Below are 24,661 nucleotides of genomic sequence, written 5' to 3' on the forward strand. Positions count from 1 at the left end.
AGTTTGTATCTTTTTTTAAATCATTAAAAGAGACATTTTAGCAATTTTTTAAAATAAATAAACGTTAAAATAATTTTAAGTAGTTTTTATAATATCTAATAATAACTCATTTATATATATTATAATATTTGTCAGTACTCACTTATCAAATAATACATATAATTTTTTAAGTTAAGAATAAAGTTATTCCACTATATGTTCATCATTTTATATATTTATAACTTTTTTAATATTTTATTCCATTGATTTAGATATATTTTTTTTGAGAAATTTTTTTCAATGTCATTTTTTATGTATTCTCAGCTAATATTAATTATGACTCTTCAAATATTTTAATAATATTTGATGTTACAAAATTTAATGATTGTGTAAAAAAACACACACATTAATAATAATAATAATAATAAAGTAATAATCATAATAATAATAATGATAATAATAATAATAATAATAAAATATAATAGTAACTGAAAGTTACAAATATTAATATAGTATTAAAGAGTCAATAAATTTCATATATAAATTAAATTATAGAATGACATCAATTGGTTAAATATTTGGTTATCATATAAAACTAAAGTATAATGTTTAAATTATAACATCTATTTAAAAAGGAAAATAACAAAATTGAATATAATATTAAAAAATAATTTATAGTGATATAAGTAATAGTAAAACTATTAGGATTGTAATATATTACTTTATTAGTATAAATATATATATATATATATATATATATATATATATATATATATATATATATATTAAAATTTTAGAGATAAAGTTTTAATATATGCTTAACTATTTTTAATTTTTATATTAAAGGGTTGTACAAATTAAACAATGCTTTAAAAGATAAGTTATATCCATAACATAGAAAGGTATCATGTTATGATGCATCATAATAAAAGACATAGTCTATTTGAGGTTTTTTGTACATAGTGGAATATAATACATTTACTTTTACAAAATTCATTATACACGTATATAATCAATATTGCAATAATTTCATAACTGTGTATGTTAACAATTGATAATTTCATAAATAAGATATCCACGTATATCCGATCAATAGTTAGATTTTTCCAATTTTAAATTCTATCTTATATTCAATTGTGGCCCTAATATAATGTAATTACAATGAGGAACAAAAAGAAACACAGAAAAATAAAATCTTTAAAATTTCATACCTTTTCTATTATTTTAATTCATTATGGCAAAGAGAAATTAAACAGAAATAATTTTGTAGGCAAATTATCTCTTAGACTTTGTCAATGCAAAATTACATCTTATAATCAAATGTTATTCAAGCCTGAAAATAAAAAAAAATGAAATAGTAATGGTTCAAATCACATATATGATATAATAAGATTGAAGAATGGAAAGTGAGAAAAAATAACGAAAAATCTTCAAAATTAAATATTTTTCTTATTCTTCCTTTAATTATAACTATAGCAAGAAGAAGTAAACTCCTCTAACTATATCAAGAAGAAATAAATTTAACATATAAAATTAAAAAACTTAGAATGAAGATGTTATATATGTTTTTTTATTAAATGAATAAATATATTAAAAATGTTGAAAATAGAATTGGTGAAAATAAGTATATAAAACCAACATACAATTAATGAGTTGATATTTTTGTTTATTTTCTTACAAAAACGGAAAATGTTATTATTAGAAATAAGCTAAGTAATATGAAAAAATAATAATATTACATATATTGATATCACCAAGTCAAACACAATAAAAAACAATTGATTTAGTGTAAAAATATATAACATAGTCATAGTCAACATAAGTTATATTACATATATTGATATCAGTTATAAAAATATAACACAGTTAAATATGTAACTCTTAACGTTAACTACTTAAAAGATTGGTTTAATATAAATATTAAATACACTTATAAGTTAACATAGTCATAGTCAACATAAATTATATTACATATATTGATATCAGTTATAAAAATATAACACAGTTAAATATGTGACTCTTAACTACTTAAAGATTAGTTTAATATAAAAATTAAATACATTTATAAGTTAACCAAAAAATATATGTTAAATAATTAAAGTAGAAAATATGTTATAAAAATAATAGTTTAAAAATGGAACTAAACATTAAGTTATATGATAGTTTAAAGTTTATAGACATTTTTTTTTAATACTTTGCGAATATAAAATCAAAATATTTTTCTCACACTATAAAATATATGAATTGAAGTAGATAAAATATTATAAAATAATAACTTAAAAATGGAACTATAGAATAATAGTAATTATTATTATTTATAATAATTTATATTATTATTATTATAATTACTATTATTTAATAGTATTAGCTTAATATTATAAGATTATTATTATTATTATTAATTATTAATGTAAAATCAATTTTAAAAAAATAGAATTAGGGTTCATATTAGAATGACATGTGTCAAAAATTGTCAAGAGTTGTTATCATGATGACACATGGCTAGGGTTGCCATCATGATAACCTTGCATTTATATATAAGATTTATTCATTTTCTTAAGTATAAAATGATTAAGAGTTTGTATGAATTCCTTGAAATTAAAAAAAGAAATAAATATAAAATGAATCTCTTGAAAAATTAGAAATCATATAAAATATTCCAAATTAGTGGCCTTTGAAGAACCAAGAAAGCATTTGACATTTAACACCGCTCCTGACTTCACCGCTACCATCGTACATTTCCCGCTACCTAAACCAAACTCTTCCCTTTCATTCATTCCATTCTCAATTCTCATTCCCTCTCCGGTACGTATCCAACTTTCTCTCTCTAACCTTCATTTCCTCTCAAATTGCATTCAATTTCATCAAAATTGGATTTCGTTTCACCTTCATTTTAACCTAATAATCATTGCAATGTTGCTTGAAAATTTTGAAATTTAACTTATTGGATTATGCATTCTAAGAAATTTGAGTTTTTTAGTCTGAATATAGATGCAATTTGTGTTTTTTTTTAATTTATTTTTATTATCATTGACTAGAAGTAAGAAATTGAACTTTTTGGATTTTGATTGTGAAGGTAAGAAAATCTATGGATCTTGATGCAATTTTTGGGATTACGAAACCTGTGGCGGCGGATATTCCGAGGAGGAGTGCTATTTATGTGTGGGGATATAATCAATCTGGGCAGACAGGTAGAAGGGAGAAAGATGATGAGCTGAGGATTCCCAAACAGCTGCCACCTCAACTGTTTGGGTGTCCAGCTGGTTTGAATACACGGTGGTTGGATATTGCGTGCGGTCGCGAGCATACAGCTGCGATAGCCTCGGATGGATCGCTTTTCACTTGGGGTTTGGATTTACAATTTACAATTCTAATTTTTAGTTTGGTTGCTATTGTTAGTAGTTTAGATTTCAAATGGCTAATAAACATAAAGGTGCCAATTTTCGAAGGCTAAATGCGTATATCGGTTATCTCAGGGGCTAATGAGTTTGGTCAACTGGGTGATGGAACTGAGGAGCGAAGGGAACATCCAAAGAAAGTCAAACAATTAAAGTCGGAGTTTGTAAAATCGGTATCTTGTGGTGCACATTGTTCTGCTTGCATTGCAGAACCTCGTGCAAATGACGGTTCCATCTCGACTGGAAGACTTTGGGTGTGGGGGCAAAATCAGGTATTAGCTTCTTAAGGGTTAATGTAGTGTTCATAATATGTGGTATGCTTTTTCTTCAATTTGTTTTTTATATTCCAGGGATCAAATCTTCCAAGATTGTTTTGGGGAGCCTTCGAACCTAACACAGTAAGTATATATGTTTCAGCAAATTTTTTGAATAATGCAATAGTAATCGGAATCTTTTACATTTTGCTTCCTTTTTATTGATCTCTCATTTTCCATTTTGCCATCATTCATATCATTACTTACAGGTCATTAAGCAAGTGTCTTGTGGAGCTGTTCACGTGGTTGCTTTGTCTGAGGAAGGCCTACTACAAGCTTGGGGTAATTCAGTGACTACCTTTCTTTATTCACTATCGTATATTACTCTCTGTCCCTAATTAAAAGCACTTTTTGGGGGAAAAAACTGTGTCCCCTTAATATAAATTCAATGTTAATTACTAGATAAGTTCATATATATATTTTTTCAATACACCCCTGGTTAATATTACTAATTTGTCTTGGGAGATGAAAAATCAATAGTACACATCTATACACAAGAATATTTAGTTAGTAATAATCATATCATATGCAAACATTTCTTAATATATGTGAAAAGAGCTTAAGGTTCTTATAAATAAGGATGAGATAGTATTATTTATACATGATTTGTAGATTTTATGTTTATGTTTGGCCTTATGGAGAGCATTGAATTTAGGAAAGTAAACTTAATCATTTTCAAAAGAAGGTTTCTTGTGACCTACTCATCAGGGCTGTCTTATTGTTTTCGTTAACCAGGCTACAATGAATATGGTCAACTTGGCAGAGGTGTTACCTGTGAAGGACTACAAGGAGCTCGCATTATAAGTTCTTATGCTAAATTCCTTGACGAAGCCCCCGAGCCCGTGAAGATTACCAGTGTGTCATGTGGGGAGTACCACACAGCAGCCATTTCAGACGAGGGAGAGGTGTAAGTGATATGAAGGACTTTCTAGATGGCTATATTTAAAATTTAAGCTTGAGATCAAATGTGGTTTTCCGCATGACACGTTAGGGAATCTCACGTCAGAGACAATAGTATACAAGGAAATGCTGCATCTATTATGCAAGTTTCTATTCTCTTGACCCTTGGCTTGGTTATAACATATAAAACTAAAGTTATATACTCTGCGAGCCAACCGTGTCATATTTTATTTCAAGCGTTTTTTGTTTTATCTGTGTTTGAAAATGTCTATAAGAAGTTTTATTATTATAGTCACATATAATTACGGTTTTATTAACTGCTAAGTAGTATTTTTCAAAATAGGCATATCCATAAGCCATATTAAAATGATTAGTTATGAATTTTAGCTTGTGATAATGGTTCATCACTTTTTATATTTGTCCTCGGGCCTTGCAGTTACACATGGGGACTAGGGAGTATGGGCCAGCTTGGACATTCTTCACTTCAGTATGGTGATAAAGAGTTACTTCCAAGGAGGGTGGTTTCCCTCGACAGTATTTTCATAAAAGACGTATCATGCGGTGGTGTACATACATGTGCTTTAACTCAGGAAGGAGCACTTTACGCTTGGGGTGGAGGTCAATCTGGACAGTTAGGCCTAGGCCCCGACACAGGATTATTCTCGTGCGTCGTTAATGACTCTCGGACATTTTTCCGTAACATTCCAGTTTTAGTTGTTCCAAAAAGCGTACAACTTGTTGCATGTGGACATTCTCACACACTTATCTGTATGAAAGATGGTCGGATACATGGATGGGGTTACAATAGTTACGGTCAGGCAGCCAATGAGAAAACTACATATGCTTGGTATCCGTCACCTGTTGACTGGTATGTGTTTCTAGTTGAAGTAACTTCTTCATGATGATTGCCTAGGGTTTATGTTAAAAGTTTCGAAATCACAGGTGTGTTGGGGAGGTTCGAAAACTAGCTGCTGGTGGGGGCCATTCAGCTGTGTTGACGGATGCTTATTCATTAAAGGAGTTGTGTGAGTTTGTACTTGCGGATAGTATGACCTTGTCTAATGCTGCTAAAGTTGAGGATATTGCGTATAGAACTGGATCCGATGCTTTAGCTCGCCTTTGTGGAAGACTCAGGTATTTTACACAAGAGTGTCATTAATATGCAATGTCATTCTAAAAAAGTTAAACACATGCATATCTAGACAAGTATATTCTCGTAATGTTATAGCAATATCTTGATTGCAGAGAGTACATGCTTGCCAGTGGCGCTCATGGACAAGACGAGGAAAAGAACAGTAAAATCTAACAAAGCATTCATAGTTAAAATTATTCATGATTCTGTGTAATCATGAAATGTATGTAATTCTTGTATTCATTCATGGACCTGTGTTATTATTTGAACATAAGTAGTCCTGCAGTGTATATAGTGTTCATTTACCTAGAAGCTTAGTACCAAATAATGTATTTTAGAGTAATGTATGTACATAGAAAAATAATTTGTCTATCTATTGAATAAAGAGATCATTGACTCATGTAAGAGGAGTGTCCTCTGCTTTCAGAATGAGTGTCCTATTTTGAATGTTCCGAATCTTCAATCTTCATTTCATATGCACAATTCTTGTTTCTGAAATGTTATCATCTTATGGATGATGATCACTACTTACCACTGTTTTGAAGTACAATTATTATTTAATTTAAAGCAATGTTGATTCAATAAGTGCTTATTTATTTGGCAGAGATGTTTTCTTTCTTTAAAGACAATAATAATCATATTAATACAATAGGATAAAAAAAATCCAAACCAAGGACAACAAAAATACCAAAAAGAACATAAAAATATCAAAAAGTACAACAAAGAATAAAAAAAAAACAAAAAGGATAAAAAATCTACAAGAGAAATGAGGGGAGGGGAGGGGTTTTAAAGGAGGGAAGGGGAGGGGAGGGGAGGTGAGTGATTTTTTTGGGTTCAAAATAAGAGAGGGGAGGGGAAGCTGAGGGGTTTTAATTAAAAATGTGTTAATTTGGTTCAGGAGGGGAGGGATTCTATTAATGAATTACATTTTTACCTTTATAATCTTATATAAGTGATATAATATTCAAATATGAAAAATTCATAAATATTTTTTTGGTAATAATTTTTTTAATATTGAGGGACTAAAACGTTATAATTTACCATAACGTTAATAAACTGAGTACACTTATTCAGATTATAACTCTCCGACACAAATGAAATTATATGCTAATAACAAATTTTAAATAGTGATGAATCATCAAACAAAATAAATACATAAAATAAGTTATTATTAAAATTAATAATTTAATTTTTTTAATAAAATGAATAAACAAAAAATAAAATAAAGTGAATAATTTAAAATTTGATATAAAAGAAAATATAATAGGATAAATAACAAAATTAAAAGAAAAAATGAACATAAATAAACATTAAAAGATTATAAATATAATGTAATGATTATGATTTGTATTAAGTAAAAAAATTTGAAAATAATTTGAAGGTGGATAATAGTTATAATAAGTTGATGGAAATAATCTAGAAAAATCACATAGCAGAGAAGCACTAACAAGAAAGAAAATAAATAATTTTGAAATATAAAAATTAAACTGAGGATATTTTAATAAATATCATAATTTTTTACGTATTAAAATTCAGATTCCTTCCCTTCCTCTCCAAATCCCTCAATTCGGAGGGACGCAAAAAGTGAGGTTTGGAGGGATTTTGCTCCCCTCCCCTCCCCCTCCTTAAATTTGAACCAAACATATTTAATTAGAGATTTCCCCTCCCCTCCCTTCCATCTACCTCGAACCAAACACACCCTAAGAGTATAACAAAACAAGCGACAGCGAGTCAACTCTAAAAAAACTCGACACAAAAAAGGATCAAGTTAGTTGGACCACCGACACCGCATCAAGACCATCAAGGGAAGAAAAAAGACATTTTCAACTCGATTGAAATCTCGATATTTGATTAATTTAAATGATAGAGTTTTTAACTATTCTATGAAGGTGCAAGAGTTCTCTTCTGATCTTCCTAGAAACTATTTTCAAGTAAAAAAATACTACTCATCTTCTTTGACGTTTGTTGAAAAACTAGAAAACACAATCTTATTTCGAACCCTCTAGATGATCCAGACCACAACATGCCATATCATGAAAAACCTTCCATAGCCTTCACTCTACCATCTAAAGAAAGAATCTCAAAGAAAAGACTAAGATCTTTAGGAAGAGACATGCCATATCATGAAAAACCTTCTATAGACTTCGCTTTACCATTTAAAGAAGGGTTAAGTATGTTTTTGTTCCTATAAATATTTCAAATTTTATTTTTAATTCCTATTAAAAAAATGACATATTTTAGTCCTTATAAATTTTTTATGCATGCAATTTTAGTCTTTGCTATTTTTTAAAATTTTGAAAACTGTTTAATTACTCTTAAACTTTTTAATAATTTTTTTCATACGTGTTTAGAATACTATAACATAGTTCTTTACCAAATTATAAATTTTTTTAAAATGAGAAGAATTAAATATAAATTTCTTAAATATCAAAAGATAATGATAAAAGTTATGCAAATCTCGACTTAGAAATCAAATTTTGAGTTCTTTTTTTTCAAAAAACTTTTTTTAACATTCTAAACATTTCTGTAAAATAATCATTCAAAAATACACATCAGTTTAATAGGACTAAAATTACGTGCATAATAATTTTGTGGGGACCAAAATATATCATTTTTTTAATAAAAATCAAAAACAAAATTTAATAATTTTATAATAACCAAAAACATACTCAACCCTTTAAAAAAAAAAAAAAACTCCCAAAAAAAAGACTAAGGTCTTCGTAAAGAACCATCTACCAATTAAATCGTAAGTTACAAACAAACGGACGAAGAGATGTTAATTTTTTTTTTTGTATTTTATGACAGTAATAGTAAACTGTATAACTTTAGAAAAAACTAATAAAATATTAGTTATATAAATATAATTTTTTAAACACTTACACAAGTGCTTAAGTCAGTATGAGAAAAACACAGAAGTTCATCCCACCATTTCATAGTCCAAGACATATTATGTTAACTCTTGTTATAATATACATGTTTTTATTTATTTTTAAATCATATCATGGTTAAAACTTTGTTTGTCATACATAAGAGAGAACAATTAAAACCAAAATAAGAGATTCTCAAATTGAAAAAAACACATTAATGTCACACATCCAATGTTATGAAACTGCTTATAAAATCAACAATCTATCATATATCAAAGACTGCATGCATTCTCATTGATTTGAAATATGAAGGGTAGAGCAAATTAAGCCCTTATATACTAAAAGAAGTTTGAACAGAATTTGAAATTCTGATAATGTTGATACCTTAACAAGGCTTACTTACACATTAATCATACAATTTTAATATAATAAATATATAATATATGTCTGTCACAGACATATACATACATAAATAGATACATATCAATCTAGTTGGTAAGATGTTGTAGCATCCATGCTGGAATAAGATTATTATTATTGTTGATAGGAACAGTTTGAGCTTCACCTGTTTCTTCAAATTCCAATGACCCTCTTGCTTGTATAGCCCCACTGCATTTTCATACACTTTTTTTTTATCATTCAACAACAATATACATAGCTAGCAAAACCTGTCTCTACAATATTTGCTACATATATACTTACTAAGCATCGACACTTCCAGATTGAAGACGTGTCTGATGTTCGACTCAATACAGTGTATCAATGTTCGTATGCATACATATAGTATATGTGGGAAATTATATATATGTCAGTGTCGTGTCGAGTGTATCAGATAGAAGAAATACCTGAGAGATAGAGAAGGAACTAGTCTTTGTTGTGGTAGAACCTGTGGTTGAAACCCTAAGTTGAGAGTGGATGAACATTGCCCTATGCCATTGCTTTCAATGAATCTCTGTGGATGTTCATTCACCATCTTCTCTTTCTCTTTTGTCTAACCATCCAAATCATAAATGTAACAAAACATTAGTACTTTTCTTTTATACCATCCATTCTTAGGGTTTTTAGCTCATGGAAATGTTAATAGAGAGAAATGTAGTTAGCTTCTACCTTTGCTAGCTTGCTGTTTTGTTCCTGCAATGCCCTCGCTCTTTTGTGCAGCTCGGAGATGGATTGATTCATAACTTGATTCTACAAAATAATCATATTATTCGGTTAATCGAAGGTCATCTGAAAACTCTTCTATTAGTTTTTTATTCTAATTATTTCTGGTTAAAGAATAAGCAAGCATTCTTCACCTTTCTTGTTCGGATGCGCTTAAGCGATGTGTCGAGCTGTTGCTCCAAACTCTGAAGCTCTTTCACACTTAAAGGATCCAGATCATGTCCCACAAAGTTCCTATATTAAAGAGAGCATAAGATTTTCAAACTAGTTTTGAGTAAGTTGAATTTCAATATGATAGTAACTGCATCACGCAACAGATAACAGGACAGTTAAATCTGAATCCAAAACCAACTGCATTTAGATTCAACCGTCCTGCATTCTGTTGCATGGTGCAATAAAGTATTCAAATGCAGACCGAAGTGTTCGGATACTCTATAGCCGTTGCGCGGTGCATGTGTCCATAACATTAAGTAATTTTAGAACATTCTTAAAACCTAAAAGTAATAGATATCATAATTATAATTACTATTACTATAATAAAACCTAAAAAAATACCTTAAGTTCCTCTCCAAGACTTGAACCTTAGCAGTTAGCTTCATGTATTCAAAAGTCCAATTTCCCTACAATATAAAATGATCTCAATCACTATAAATATATATATTCATTTTCATGCTATAGTTCAAGCATGTTCATATATTGTTTAATTTCTCTTTGTAATATTTCAATATAAATTTCATGTTTCAATGAAATACTTTACCGGTGTTTCATTTGTAGCAGCTCCAGTAAGTTCTGTATGATTTTGTCTTTCATATTTTTCCAAAATATCTTCCATACTTTTCCATATAAATCAAATAAAAAGCTATCAAACACTAAAAATATATTACATGCATTTAGAAAAATATACAACAAATATTCATGCTAATGTACACAAATAATAAGTGTCTATTTGATTGTTTTTCTTAAGCAAGAATTATATTGATAGGAGAATCCAAGTTCTCAAACTTGAAACAAAAAAATCCCGAGCTACTCTTCGGGAGGAAAATTACAGTCCAATTGCATCTTAGGATAAAAAATAAGATTTCTATTAAACTCGCAAAAATTACAATTGGGCTAAAATATAATACGGCTAAAATATAATTTGTCCCCAATAATTTATTTTTCTTACACTTTTATTTTAGTCCTTAGTTTGATTTCTATAAATGCTATTGAACCTTAGCACAAAAAATCCATGTTTCTAAACACCATCACATGCAACATTTACAAGAAAAAACAAATAATAATTCATGTTGGCTAGAGATAATCTTGATAGATAGAAAGTGTAAGATTTATTGTAATCAGAATATATATACAAAACAAAATAATATATTAAAATATTTTTGGCAAGAACTTATGCCATTATCTTGCTGCTAAAATTATGAACAAAGAACTTATTCTTATTATAATCCAACTTGAATAAATTCAAGTTATTACTATACTTAGTTTTAAAACAAACAATGAAATAGTACTATATGAATATTATATGAAAGAATATGACATTTTTGTTGAAACAGAAAATCTCTTAATCCACATGTCTATGTTATGTTGTTTCTTCTTTTTCTATAAGAACCAGGAATCCTGAAAACTTTTAACTTCATTTTTTCCTCTGACTATATACTACTTTTGTACTATACTACAATTTAGGAAAATATATATTTTTTTATACATCACATTGTATTTCCTACAGTTTTTATTTATTTATTATTTATATAATAGAAATATATAAACTTGGGAATATATTTTTTGTATATATGTATAGTCCTTGCTTGGTTAGGTCATAGGTTTACTTAGGTTATAAATAGATTCTTACTCACGGTGGTGTATATCTAGGTTATTATAAAAACCTAGATTAGGGTATATACTATATAGCTCTAGGGTAAGAGACTTATATATACACAGCTGTTATGTAGATTTAATTTAATTAATTCTATATGGACTAAAGTTTGATTAGTTATATATGTTTATACAAAAAAAAAAAAACTAAGTACTGGTTTTTATTAATAAGAAAAATAGATAATAGATATATAATAGGGTACTTTCTTTTTGAAAAAGAAAAAAATATATTAATTAGTGTTAAGCACATTGCAAAAAAAAATTTATACAGGGTATTTGAAAAAAAAAATTAGTGTTAACCAATTTGCAAACATATTTAAATTTTTTTAATATAAACCTCTAAAAAAAAATATTCTTTATGATTTAAAATGAATAATGTAGTTCAAAGTTTTTGCATATAGTTGAAAAATAAAACAAAGTTGTTAAAAGATAAAACTTAATATTACTAAATTAATTTTATTAATGTGTTGAAAATAGGGTGCACTATAATAATTAAAAAAAATATTTATAATATTGAAAAGTAAGAATGATATTCAATCTATTATAAATTTAATTTATTAAAATGAAATTTTATTAAATTTTAAAATGGAGGTAGTATATTAGAAACATCCTAATGTTTAGAATACTCCACCAATTTACAAAATTAAAAATTTTATATTTTCTATTTAAAAATCCAAGATCAAGATAGGTTTTATTTTATCCACAACTTGAGTTATATCTTCTACTTTGTCTTCAAAAATGTAAGTATATTAATAGTATATTAGTATTTTCTCTTTAATCAAAGCAAGAACTTAGATCATTTACCTCATAGCTAAAACTCTTTTTTTAAATTATTAACATTAGTATGTTCTCATTCATTACTCATTAGAATATAAATTTGAATCATATAACTTCAAACTAGTTGATCTATTAAAAACAATCTTCTTCATCATCCATACATAAACACAATGCATGTAGTTATACTATTATTATATTTATAATATATAATAACTACTATTTCAAAAGAGGTAAAAAAAACCTGTTTCTCCTCAACAAGAGACACGTATTGATACATCTTGAATTGAACTTGACACTATATATTACAGTGAAGTTGAAGAAGAATATGCATTGTCATGTCCATGAATCATTTAAATTGTACAAACACTTCACCAAAAGTAACAAAGATATATCTTCCAGAAGTATGGCTTTTGATAGAAGTAAAAAAAGGTTTGGATAGTGATACACGATTATGTGACCAGACCCTAAAATAGAGAACCAAAGTACACTCAAACAGCACCTTCAAGTACTCATCATGATTCATGAGTAGTATACTTGCCAAATTTAAATTTTCAGTTAGGTAAAAGTGTCATAAAAACTCACTAACATATATAAAAAAAAAAAACCTAATATCATAAGAATAATAATATTAAAAAAAAAAATTATATTAATTAAAATTTCATGGTTTATAAAAAAATGGATCCAAAACTACTAAAATCATATATAAATATATAGATTATTGCACCTTATTTATACAATTTAAATTCTTCTAAAACATATGTATATAGAAATTGATAACAATAAATATAAATATATTGATTGATATTACTAACCTTGGTGCTGAGGAATACTCAAAAAGTTTTCCTTTGGTAGAGAACATAATCAAAGCAACTTGAGCATCACAAAGAACAGAAATTTCATTAGCTTTCTTGAGAAGTCCAGTTCTTCTTTTGAAGAATGTTACTTGCTGACTTGTTTTGTTCTCGATCCGTTTCAATTGAACCCTACCTCTTCCCATGACGACGATGAAGACGAAGATGAAGATGAAGAAGATGAAAATTTGTTTATATTTTTGACCTAGGTTCAAGAAATTCTTGATCTAGTTGTGATGAATGAGAAAGAAGGAATAATCAAATTGAAATGAGTAAAGAGAGAGAGATATATAGGCTAAAAAAAGTAAGACAAGGGGTTATATATAAAGAAAGATGGATAAAGAAGGAAACCCTAGGAAGAGTAGATAGAGAGTATATAGTATTGTTCACCTGAAGGGAATTGAAGAGGTTGAGATGAAATATTGGATGGTGTATAATTAATAGAGTATAGGATGGAGACCTTTCTATTTTTACTAGTATTCAAATTTAGTATAGGGATATTAAATTATTATCGTATTTAAATTATTATCATGTCGGTAACAAGTTGAATTTTATATCTAGAAAAATTGTAGGTTGTAATTAGAAGCAAAATCTTAAAAAAAAAGATTCTTATTCGAAAATAACCGCGACAAAATTGTATTGGAATGTGTTGATAATGATACATTTATTTATCGTTTTAATGGTAAGGAATAAGTTTTTTTTGTTAATTTACCTTGGAACGATTGTAATTAGTGTTACAAAAATCGTGAAAGTTTTTATACGATCACAACGAGTCTGCAACCGTCATTTAAAATTATGGTTTGAAGTATAAAATTTGATTTATAGTTTTATTGATTTTTTTTTATCATGATCTCTTACTAGAGTTTATATTTATTTATTTATTTGCAAAAATAATAGAGTTTTGTATAACTATGATTTAAAAAATAAATTGTTTAATAGTTAAAAAACGCTAAAATGATAAGTAAATTAATTTGAATGAAGGATAAATTTGTATTTAAAATAAAAATAATAAAATGTAAGTAAAAAATAATTTCAAAAGATTAAAAGAAGCTACAATGAAACCAATTTAATGAATAGTCCATGATCTATCAAGTAAATACTTAAATATTATTATTTTTTATTTATGTGAATTGAAAATATTTCAAAGACTATTTACTACATGGGACACTTAATATATGATTCTTTTAAAAAATAACTATTTTTTAAATATTCATTTTGTTAAATTTAAATATATTTATGAATTTTCATTTTTTTAAAAAATTTTAAATTAAAATTGGTTGATTTTAAAATTTTCAGTTGTATTAATTATTTATTCACTAAATACTCATTATTATTCTATTTTTATACGATTATTATCAAATAATATAATAAAAAATAATATATCAATAAAAAATTAAATTTGAAAAAAATATTAATTATTAAAAAATAAAATAATTTTTTTTTTGAATTCATATGATTTATTCAATAAAGTTCTATATTTACTTTTACACTTCAATAATTAAATATAAGAGACTAATATTTTAGAAAAATCCAGTTATTATATATTTTTTCATATTTATCATAATTTTGTTGATAAAATATAAATTTAATTATATTTTCCCCCATATTTAACCTTTTATATATTATATTATATTTCAAACTTTTTTTACCATAAGTTAGAGAGTAATATTTTAGAAAATCCACTTATTATATAGTTTTTCATATTTATTGTAATTTTTCGATAAAAATATAAATTTAATTATATATATATATATATATATATATATATATATATATATATATATATATTCACATTTAACCTTTAATATATGATATATTAAATCTCTAACTTTTCTACTATACGTTAGTAAATCCTGTTCTAAATCACAGAGTGAGCTGTAAGAAAATTTTCCTCATCATTAATGAAAACCAAAAAAGAAAAAAAATCTATACAAATAGGTATTGTGTTGAGTTGATATTTAGAGAGAGAAAGAGAGAAGATAGTGGTCACTCTAGGACAATAAAGTGGGAATAAACTTTGAAACGAACGGAAGAGATAAAACGACCAAGAAACTAGGATTAGAAGAGTACAAACGTTGTCTAGTTCTGATTGGTCGAAAGCCTCTCAGTACCACACGTTGTCTAGTTGTGATTGGTGCAAAGTGTTAGAGTTGGTTGATGGTCTAGTCTTGACATAGCATGGTGTTGAGGAGACATATTGTACGATGATTTTGGTGGCATTATATTAATATTATTATTCTATGTTTATTGTTATAAGTTAAGGTTACATATATTAATAATAAAAAAAACAGTATTATAGTATAAGATTTAGAAAAGGGAAACAGGGTTTGTTTTCATGTGTTGTTGTGTTTGTGTTGTGACACTCAAGCTTTGCTTGTAATTGGTTGACGGCGCCTCTTGAAATCACTCACTGTTCCCTTCTATTCTATATAGGTTTTTCAGTGTTTGGAGTTTTACTACTACTACTACCTCTCAAAAGAAGACACCAAATATTCAAGGTTTTCTTTTTGAGAAAAAATATATATATTTGTACTTGTGAATTTGTGTTGTTGGATTAGACAACAAGATTTATGGTTTTGAGAGGTGCATTGTGTTATAACAACAAGTGTGCTAATTTTATGGTACTAACCGAAGGAAAATGATAGAATTAATTAGTTTGATAAATAGTAATATAAGTAAACTTTAATATAACAATGAAAGTTATAAATATATATTTATATATATATATATATATATATATATATATATATATATATATATATATATATATATATATATATATATATATATATATATTTAAGCGCTTTGTTTTATGTTTATCTCTTATTTAATAAATATTGTTATATGGTTTTTTTTAACCAATGATATTTGATTAATTCAAAAAAATCAGAAAACATAAGGCGATCTGATACGATCCAGTCTCAAGAATCCAAGGTCCTAATTACAACCAGCCAAAATTAGCCTAAACCTATAACATTAAATAGGCTATGTGAAGTCTGAGCTTTATATGAGCCCAACACCTGTAAACTATAATATCTATGACATATCTCCCAATCCTATTCATATTCACATTGTTGCAAAAAATGGTATCATTTCGGAGCTTCCAAAAAACATATATGGTTTCTGCTGCAACACACATAATGACTTTGGATCTTCAATTCTTTCCCTTGCAACTTTGGATTAGCCAGTCGAGCTCACCATCCCACGCCTTCGAGACATGTTGAGTTTGCAGCCAACTCAAAACTGCTGTCCAAATGCACTTCAACCTGCAACAATCAAACAAAATATGTTGAATAGTTTCATGTTTAGAGCAGAAAACACATTTCTCATCTGCCACCAGCCCAAATTTCTTCAGTCTTTCCTTGGATGCCAGTCTTCCATTACAAGCTAGCCAAAGGATGGACATAACACGAGGTCTTGCAATATTTTGATAGATGATTTTCCTCCAGCTAACTTTGTTGTTGTGAATCTGTAGAGCTCTATAAACTTCCTTCATCTTGAATCTATCCACCATATTTTGCTGCACTTGAATATAAAGGCCCTACTACTTTAGAATCTGTTTCAAAACCCAAGAGAACCTTACTTTGCAATCAACTTGCTATCTGGTTCTTTAAATATATAAATTCATTAGATAAATTAGTTATTATGTTAAATTTTAACCTTAAAGATGTAAGATGTGAAAATATTGTTAATTATATTTTTTAACTTAAATAATTTGATTCTTGTTATGGGGTGAAATCAAGGTTGGTCGATTGGTGATGAAGTAATGTTTGTTATGATGAATTTGAGTTTTTGATACGGTGGAGAAAAGGGCTGACCTACAAGGTTAGCACTTCAATGCCTAACTCAGTATGAAAAAAAAAAGTTGTGAGAAAATGAGAATGAATTTGAATACTTGAGAGATGACACATGTTTCATATTAAATAGGTGGAGCAATTTACAATAAAAATCATGGACTGAGGCGTGGATCGCGTCAGCCAACAGATTGATATGGACGGTCAGCAGAGCTCTAGTGGACGAAATTACCTGCTCCATGGGAAAAAATGCCTACTTGTTATTCGCGCTCTACCACTTTTATTATATCATTGGGTCTTTCGTCTCGGGCATTCTGGATGACCCATAACAGTTGCCCCTAAAGCATTTGTCTCTGATTTGTAGGGTGAGGGTTTACCTTACATGATATAGATTGCCTGCTTGGTCTAGGAATGTGAAAGCCTTTGATGGGACGTCACTGACATTAGGAACAAACATATTCAATACCTTTCTCATAATATGTATTGTTTCATTGGGAATAACTAAAATCTGTACCTATGCTAGTTAGTGATGATGCTTCCTATTTTTTATAATCTTAGAGTTTTTTGAACGATCTTCGATGAAATTTCAATCGTTGGTGCTGCATAATGGATCATACGATTTAAATGGACAAAACACACAAAATAGATATCTGAGGCAACATTTTACTCTTTTTCTGCCATTGGTGACTTGGGCCATTACTTTTCTCTGCTTTCTACCACCATTGTCTCTTGCGAGTTTCACTGCTCCAATTTTTGGTGGAATTTGTACATGATCTTTGTTCATATATGTATTTTTGTGGTCGACATGCTTGTACCTGACATGTTCATATCCAATAAATGAATAAGATTTCCGATTCTTGTTCTAAAATGTATATTTCAGTTTTGTTACTTACCATTAATCACTTAATTGTATAAGATTTGAATGGATCCCCTAGACGTTCCCAAGATGACCTTCATGTCGAATCATTGTGACTATTACTATAATGTCATACCCTTCAGCCTCAAGAATGCTGGCGCCACCTACCAACGACTCATGGGCGTTGTGTTCCCCAACCAGATAGGGTGGAACCTGGAGGTCTTTGTTGACGACATGATAGTGAAAACCATTAAAGGGAACAACCATACTGCAAACTTAGAGGACCTCCTACAGTCAGTCAAGAAGTACAGCATGCACTTGAATTGCGCCAAGTGCTCTTTTGGGGTTCAAACTGGGAAGTACCTTGGATTCATGCTAACAAAGAGAGGCATTAAATCCAATATAGATAAATATCAGGCTATCATCAATATGAGAAGCCCCACTGTAACACAGTGGGAGAACTGACTTTTTGAAATGTTTCACAAACAAATGTTGCGGTGAGCAAGAGTCGCCACCGACTTTTATTTTATCCAATTTGGAAAGGAAAAAAGAACAAGAAAGGACCTTTTAAAAGACTTTGAGTTCGGGGGATAGGTTATACAAAGGGAAGGTGTAAGCACCCTTTGTATCCATGGTTATCCATGGGCTCTTAATTGCTTAGCTCACTTTTTTTGTTTCAAAATGTTTGAAGTGTAGTGTGTGAATAGAAAAGTTTTGAATAAGAACTTTAGCTTGTAAATAAGCGTAGTCTTTTTGAATTGATTCTTTGAAAAAAAGGCGTGAAAAGTAATTTGAAAGTTTGATTTGATTATGAGCAAGCAACTAGGAGCACCTACCCTAAGAGTGTCTTTCTTGTTCTTTAAGTTTTTCGTTTGAAAGGGCTATCCATACCATAAAGAGGGCAGGTAGTCCTTTCATTGGATTTAAAAAGGGTCATCGGAATTATCGTTCGCCATAAGACTGTCCCTACCATAAAAAGGGCAGGTAGTCTCAGGGAAGGATGAAATAGCCGTTAAGGCAATCATGAGGATACCTTAGCAATTGGGACAATCATCATTTACCGAGGCAACATCGAGGGAAAAGATCATTTTTCTGTTAGGCAACTTCGAAGGGACATATGATCTTATGATGATTTATGAACTGAGGGAAACATTTGCTTTAGGTATCCTCGTATTCGAGGGACTTGACTATTTTAGAATTTAAAGGCAACAGGCAACATGCAGCATAAGAAGGGTTACCTTAAAGGTGTGTGTGTGGCACAATCATGTGGTTAAGTTCAGATATTTATATTGTAAATAAGCGGTTTAATTCATTTTAACAAGGCTTGCACTCCTTAGAATTACTAACCACGCATAAATATAAGACAGAAATTAAAGATCCTACGCTATTACAATAAATACCTGTGAATGCAGAAAAATAAAGACGGAAAGAAAAAACCCTACAACTATTACAATAAACACCTGCAGGCAAATATAGAGGCAAAATAGAAAAAAAAAACCTAAGCTATTACACGGCTTTGGGGCAGTTACAATAATATTGCAAAAAAATAAACAGGCAAGGCAAATGGCATAAGGCAAACAAAATGTATTTAGAAAAGAGGGTAAACAAACCCTGGATTTTTAGAAAATGTTTTTGAAAAAGAAGGTAAATGAAATTAAAAATAAAAAGAAAAGTTTTTTTTTGAAAATAACCTACCTAAGACCCCTATGGTTACCTAGGGTTTTAATTTAATCGGGGCTAGACAAACCCTAAAAATTAATTATTGGTTTTAACCTAATTAATTTTAAAATCGACTAATCCTAATTAATTATTTTTATAAACCCTAAATTGATTTTATCCTAAATTAATTCTAATTTTTAAACTAATTAACCTAATTAAATTAATTATAATTTATCTTAAAAATAATTATTAAATTAATTATTATAATTAATCTTAAAAAAACTAACCTAATAAAATTAATCTTAATTAAAAAACTAATTAAATTTATTAACTATTAACTAAATTAATCAAAAAACGAAAATTAATTATATATATATTTTTTAATTTTTAAAGAGAAAATAAAAGAAAGAAAAAGAATAAATTTTGAAAGGATTTTTAAAAAATTAAAATCTTAAAAAAAAAACAAATAAAATAAAAGAGAATAAAAAGAATTAAAAAAGCTTAGCGTATGGATCTGGTGCAGCATGCTCAGGAAGGTCCATTGTGTGCCATCAGGTTTGTAGGCGTTGTATCAATCTGGAAGCGGATCCAACGGCTGATGAAGTGAATGCACGTCGTATGCGTCTGAGCGAAATACACTGGATCCAGGGGGGAAAACGCGCGCCAGGTTTGAATCTGGCCAACCACAAGTCGCCACGCATCATCTTCCTCCTCTCTCCGTCGTCTTAGCTCTGTAACCTTTACCTACGAACGTTCGTCCGTTGCCATAGCCCTTGCAATTCACAAAATCTTGTACGCATAGCAAAAATAAATTCTAAAGGCATGGATGAACTCGTTTCATCATCCCGAGTCCAATGGTGGTCCTCTTATTGGTCAATTTTCCATATACAAAGAAACCCTAACAAGGAGCTTCAAACCCTAACAATGGTAGAATCTCCATACGAGCAGATAAACGCAATTAAGTTTCCAGAATCACTCATAGTATCATGATAAATACAATTATGCAACTAAAATTCATTTATAATGCACAAAACTATGGAATCGAGATCGGAAAAATTTGGTCAAACCGTGAGGTATCATCGACTGTTCTTGATGCTTCGAGGCTCGAGGATGATTGGAAAACGTTCAGTGATGCTTCAGGAATGTATTTGAACCCTCAAAGCGTCTTGAATCCAGCTGGAAGTCCAAGAACGATTTTGACTTTTTCTTGAATTTGTGTGAGCTTGGTTAGGGTTCTGGAGGCTGTGTAAAAACGTCTCTTGAGGTCTGGAATACTTGTGCATATATAGGAGATCCAATTAGGTCAAGAAAATTGAATTGAATCCTCTTGAATCAATGATTGGAAATTTGGAAAATATGATTCATGAAACTTTCTAATTTTGATTCAATATTGACCCAACCATCCCAATTCCAATTTGAACGAAATTGAATGTAAAGTATGATGAATATTTGATTGGAAATCAAAGCCAAATCACATCCCTTCCAAAATCTCTTGATTATTTGATTTTAATCACCTTTTAAGTGATAAAAATTCAAATAAAATCAAATATTCTTCAATAATTCGTCGGAATTGGATTTGATGCTTTAGATAACTTGAGGATCAAGATTGGATCCAAAAAGATTGGGTTCATTTGCAAGAAAATCCATTTTGAGCCACTTTTGTTTCACATTTTTCACCCAAAATTGTCCAACTTTGATAAGGCATATCTCCCTCAATGTTTAAGATATGGAAGAGTTTTAGGAATTTTTGGAAAGCTCAAGATGTCCTCTACAAGCCACTTTGGAACCTTTTTTCCATTTGGAGATTTTATCTTGATGATATGAGCTTTGACAAAAAACTGCTTTTGGTTGACTTTCAAAAATGACCTATAATCTTTTAGTCCATATCTCTTAAATGAATTATTTTAGCCCTGTCATGTGAGAGACAAAATTGTAGAGAATTCAATTTCCTTCAAAATGAGATTTGGATGGAGAATTTCTGATATTCCATGTGAAAGTTATGGCTGGTCAAAGTTCAGTTGACTTTTAGGACAAAAACCTTAATTTAGAAACTTTGAGTTTTGTTGATTTATGAACTTTCCTCGATGAATCATGATCAACCCTTGATAAAATGATGAATGCTACTTCAAAATAAGGATGTTGATCAAAAATCAGGAATTTTGACTGTACTTTGACCATAATTGACTTTTAGGTCAAACTAGTCGACTGTTGGCTATTTGAGTAATTGACTGAGCAATCTTTGGAATTGAAGCTTGAATTTTGGCATGGGGATAGTTTTAAACCTAATAAGGCATATGAAATCCATTGGATACCTTGATTCATCAATTTTCTTAAGAGAATGCAAAACCCTAGTTCAGGAGGTCTTTGATTAGGAGAGTGTGCCTTAGGTTAACCCTTGAGCCTTGAATCATTGTATGAGTTTGAAAGTGAAATGAGATGGGAAAATTTTGGGGTATGACACCCACCAACATCAAGTAAGAAATAACTTATAGGTCGCCTTCCCACCCTATCTCGCTTTCTCTCATGTTCGGGCGACGAGGCTTTCCTCTTCTTCGTTGTCTTGAAGAAGAAAGAGAGGTTCGAGTAGATGCGGGGAGGCTTTCTCAAAAGTAAAAAATTCCTCACATTGCCACCCGTTCTCACTCTCCCGAGAGAAGAATCACCAATGCTCCTCCACCTCTTAGTCACAAATTAGACAATTAGCTCAGTACCCGTCCATGAGACAGATAAGGCATAAAGGTGTTTACCCAGAAATATGGTAAACAAGCGCTAGTTTCCTTTTTCAAGGTTACTTTTGCGGAATCAACTAGAATATTCCAGGACTAATTGCTTTTATTTGTTTATTATGTGTATCTGGTTTGTGTTAAATGCAGTAATAACTTTAAAGTAAAAGTAAACACTGAAATTCAAGACTTTAAAGTAAATGAAAGCGATAAAAAGCAGTAAATGTGCACTGAAAGTAATGCATAACGTAAAATGATTGCATAAATTAAACTGGTACGCATACATACATTCCAAAGTTGCACTCGTCACTCATTATTGCACAAAGATTTGAGTTTACTTGTGTTTTTGTAGAAAATGCGGGCCCTAAACTGTTCCTCTGGAACTTGCTTAAATAGTGAAAATAAAATAACTACTACTAACGGTCGACTGATTACTAGCCAACACATGTCTTCGACATGCAACATCTTCGTCTGCGAGGCTCCCACGTGTCCTGTGAAAACTGCTAAAAAACTGTCTGAAACTGCTTATTTTGACTTCTAATGCCTTCCGACTTCAAAGCTATACTTTGGCAAAACACCTAAGTTTTTCTTATTCTAGTCGAACATGCATGGCAGACTTGCTAACTTTAGTCGAACCCTGGCAGTAATGGTCTTTCATAGTCGAACGGTAGTCTTGACTAAAAGAACTTTTAATCAGACTATTTTACCTCAGATTATTTAATAATCTCATATGTCTCAGAGACCACTTACCATTATTAGCAAGTCGAAATCCTAGGGTAACAAAAGGCCCATGTATTTTGTAAGAAAAGTATTCAAAGGCGCCGAAACAAGTTATCAAAATATTGAGAAGTTAGCGCTAGCTTTTGTCATTGCAATGAGAAAGCTACAAACTTATTTTAAGGGTCACACTCACTTGTGAAAACCAACTATCATGTTTAACAGGTCATGAATAAACTAGACCTAGCGAGAAGAATGGTATCTTGTTTGGCGGAGCTCTCAGAATATGATATGAAGTATATTTTGAGAGAAAGCATTAAATCCCAAGCTCTGGTAGATTTTGTGGCAAAATTTAGCTCGCCCGCAGACGTGGATATGCCCCTAGAGTAAACATCGTCTATTGATGCTACCTCAAACGTGAAGGGGAGCAAAACATGAAAAATCTTAGAGGGGCCCCGCAACATACTAATTAAGAAAGCACTAAAGTTTGAATTCATGGCTAGAAACAATTAGGCAGAATACAAAACCCACATTACAAACATGGTACTCGCCCTAGAAATGAGAGCCTCCTTATTGAAAGCCCAAAATGACTCCCAATTAGTCGCTCACCATGTATCTGGATAGTACTAGGCCAAAGAACCTCGATTGATAAAAAATCTACATAAAGTACAAAGTCTATCTGCACGCTTTACATTTTTCATAATAAAACATGTCCCCCGTGAATAAAACTTTAGAGCAGACCTCCTATCCAATCTCACTAGTTCAAAAACGACATGGTTTAATAGGACAATGATCTAGAAGACTCTCGTTATCCCTAACATTGAGGCAAGCAAAGCTTTCTCCTTGGATGTCACCTTTGAGTCGAGTTTAATGTCACCCATACTATAATACTTGTAAGAGGATGAAATCTTAAAAGATGAAGGGGAAGCAATTTGAAAAACGATCGCGAAGTACACCCTTCTCGCTTGAAAACGTTACAAGATGGGAAAAAACTCCCTAGTGTTGTGATGTCTGGGGGAGCATGAAACCACCCTAGTGCTTGTCGAGGTTCGTAAAGGGGCATGCGACAACCATATTGGTGGTAGGGCCCTCTCCTATAAGTTTCTTAGGGAGAGATAATATTGGCCTATCCTACTGAAGGATAACACCGCCTTTGTTAGGACGTGCAACTAGTGTCAGAGACATATTGACCTTCATCATGCTCTGGCTGAACTTCTTCATTCAATGACGTTTCCTTGGCCTCTCTATCAATGAGGTATGGAAATCTTGGTCTCGTTCCCCCTGGTGTCGGGCCAGCTAAAGTTCTTGATTGTGGGAGTAGATTACTTCACAAAGTGGATAAAGGCAGAAGTTGTCGCCAAAATCACAGTTGGAAGAGTTCGTCATTTCTACTGGAAGAAAAACATGTGCAGTTTTTGGCATCTCGGAGCCACTGTCTTCGATAATGAAACCCATTTCGCTAGCGCAATTGTCACCGAATTTTATCGAGAATTAGGAGAGCAAACAAAGTTCATATGTATTTCCTCCCACAAGCTAATGGAAAAATTGAATCAACGACTAAGGTGATTCTAAAGGGGCTAAAAAAGAAGCTCAATGATGCCAAAGGCTTATGGGCGAAATTGCTCCATGAATTATTATGTTCATATCACACCACCCTCACTTTA

At 30.1% G+C, this 24,661-nt stretch overlaps 2 protein-coding genes across 2 annotated transcripts; one reads left to right on the forward strand and one right to left on the reverse strand.

Annotated features, from left to right (window-relative positions):
* The first annotated feature begins 2,631 nt into the window (after positions 1-2,631).
* Positions 2,632-6,123, forward strand: LOC131634440 (RCC1 domain-containing protein RUG3, mitochondrial). Its single transcript, XM_058905110.1, has 9 exons — positions 2,632-2,784; positions 3,056-3,326; positions 3,456-3,649; positions 3,728-3,775; positions 3,901-3,973; positions 4,427-4,598; positions 5,028-5,459; positions 5,534-5,725; positions 5,837-6,123. Exons 2-9 carry the CDS (start codon positions 3,068-3,070, stop codon positions 5,895-5,897), a joined length of 1,431 nt encoding a protein of 476 aa, XP_058761093.1. The 5' UTR covers positions 2,632-2,784; positions 3,056-3,067; the 3' UTR covers positions 5,898-6,123.
* A 2,800-nt stretch (positions 6,124-8,923) lies between these two features.
* Positions 8,924-13,583, reverse strand: LOC131634420 (truncated transcription factor CAULIFLOWER A-like). Its single transcript, XM_058905081.1, has 7 exons — positions 13,210-13,583; positions 10,509-10,584; positions 10,307-10,371; positions 9,886-9,985; positions 9,698-9,778; positions 9,436-9,581; positions 8,924-9,199 (listed from the first exon to the last, which is right to left on the reverse strand). The coding sequence occupies exons 1-7, from the start codon at positions 13,392-13,394 to the stop codon at positions 9,079-9,081; spliced, it is 774 nt and encodes a 257-aa protein (XP_058761064.1). The 5' UTR covers positions 13,395-13,583; the 3' UTR covers positions 8,924-9,078.
* Positions 13,584-24,661: the final 11,078 nt, after the last annotated feature.

The sequence above is a fragment of the Vicia villosa genome, unplaced genomic scaffold (assembly GCF_029867415.1).
Source record: "Vicia villosa cultivar HV-30 ecotype Madison, WI unplaced genomic scaffold, Vvil1.0 ctg.001291F_1_1, whole genome shotgun sequence".
NCBI lineage: Eukaryota > Viridiplantae > Streptophyta > Magnoliopsida > Fabales > Fabaceae > Vicia > Vicia villosa.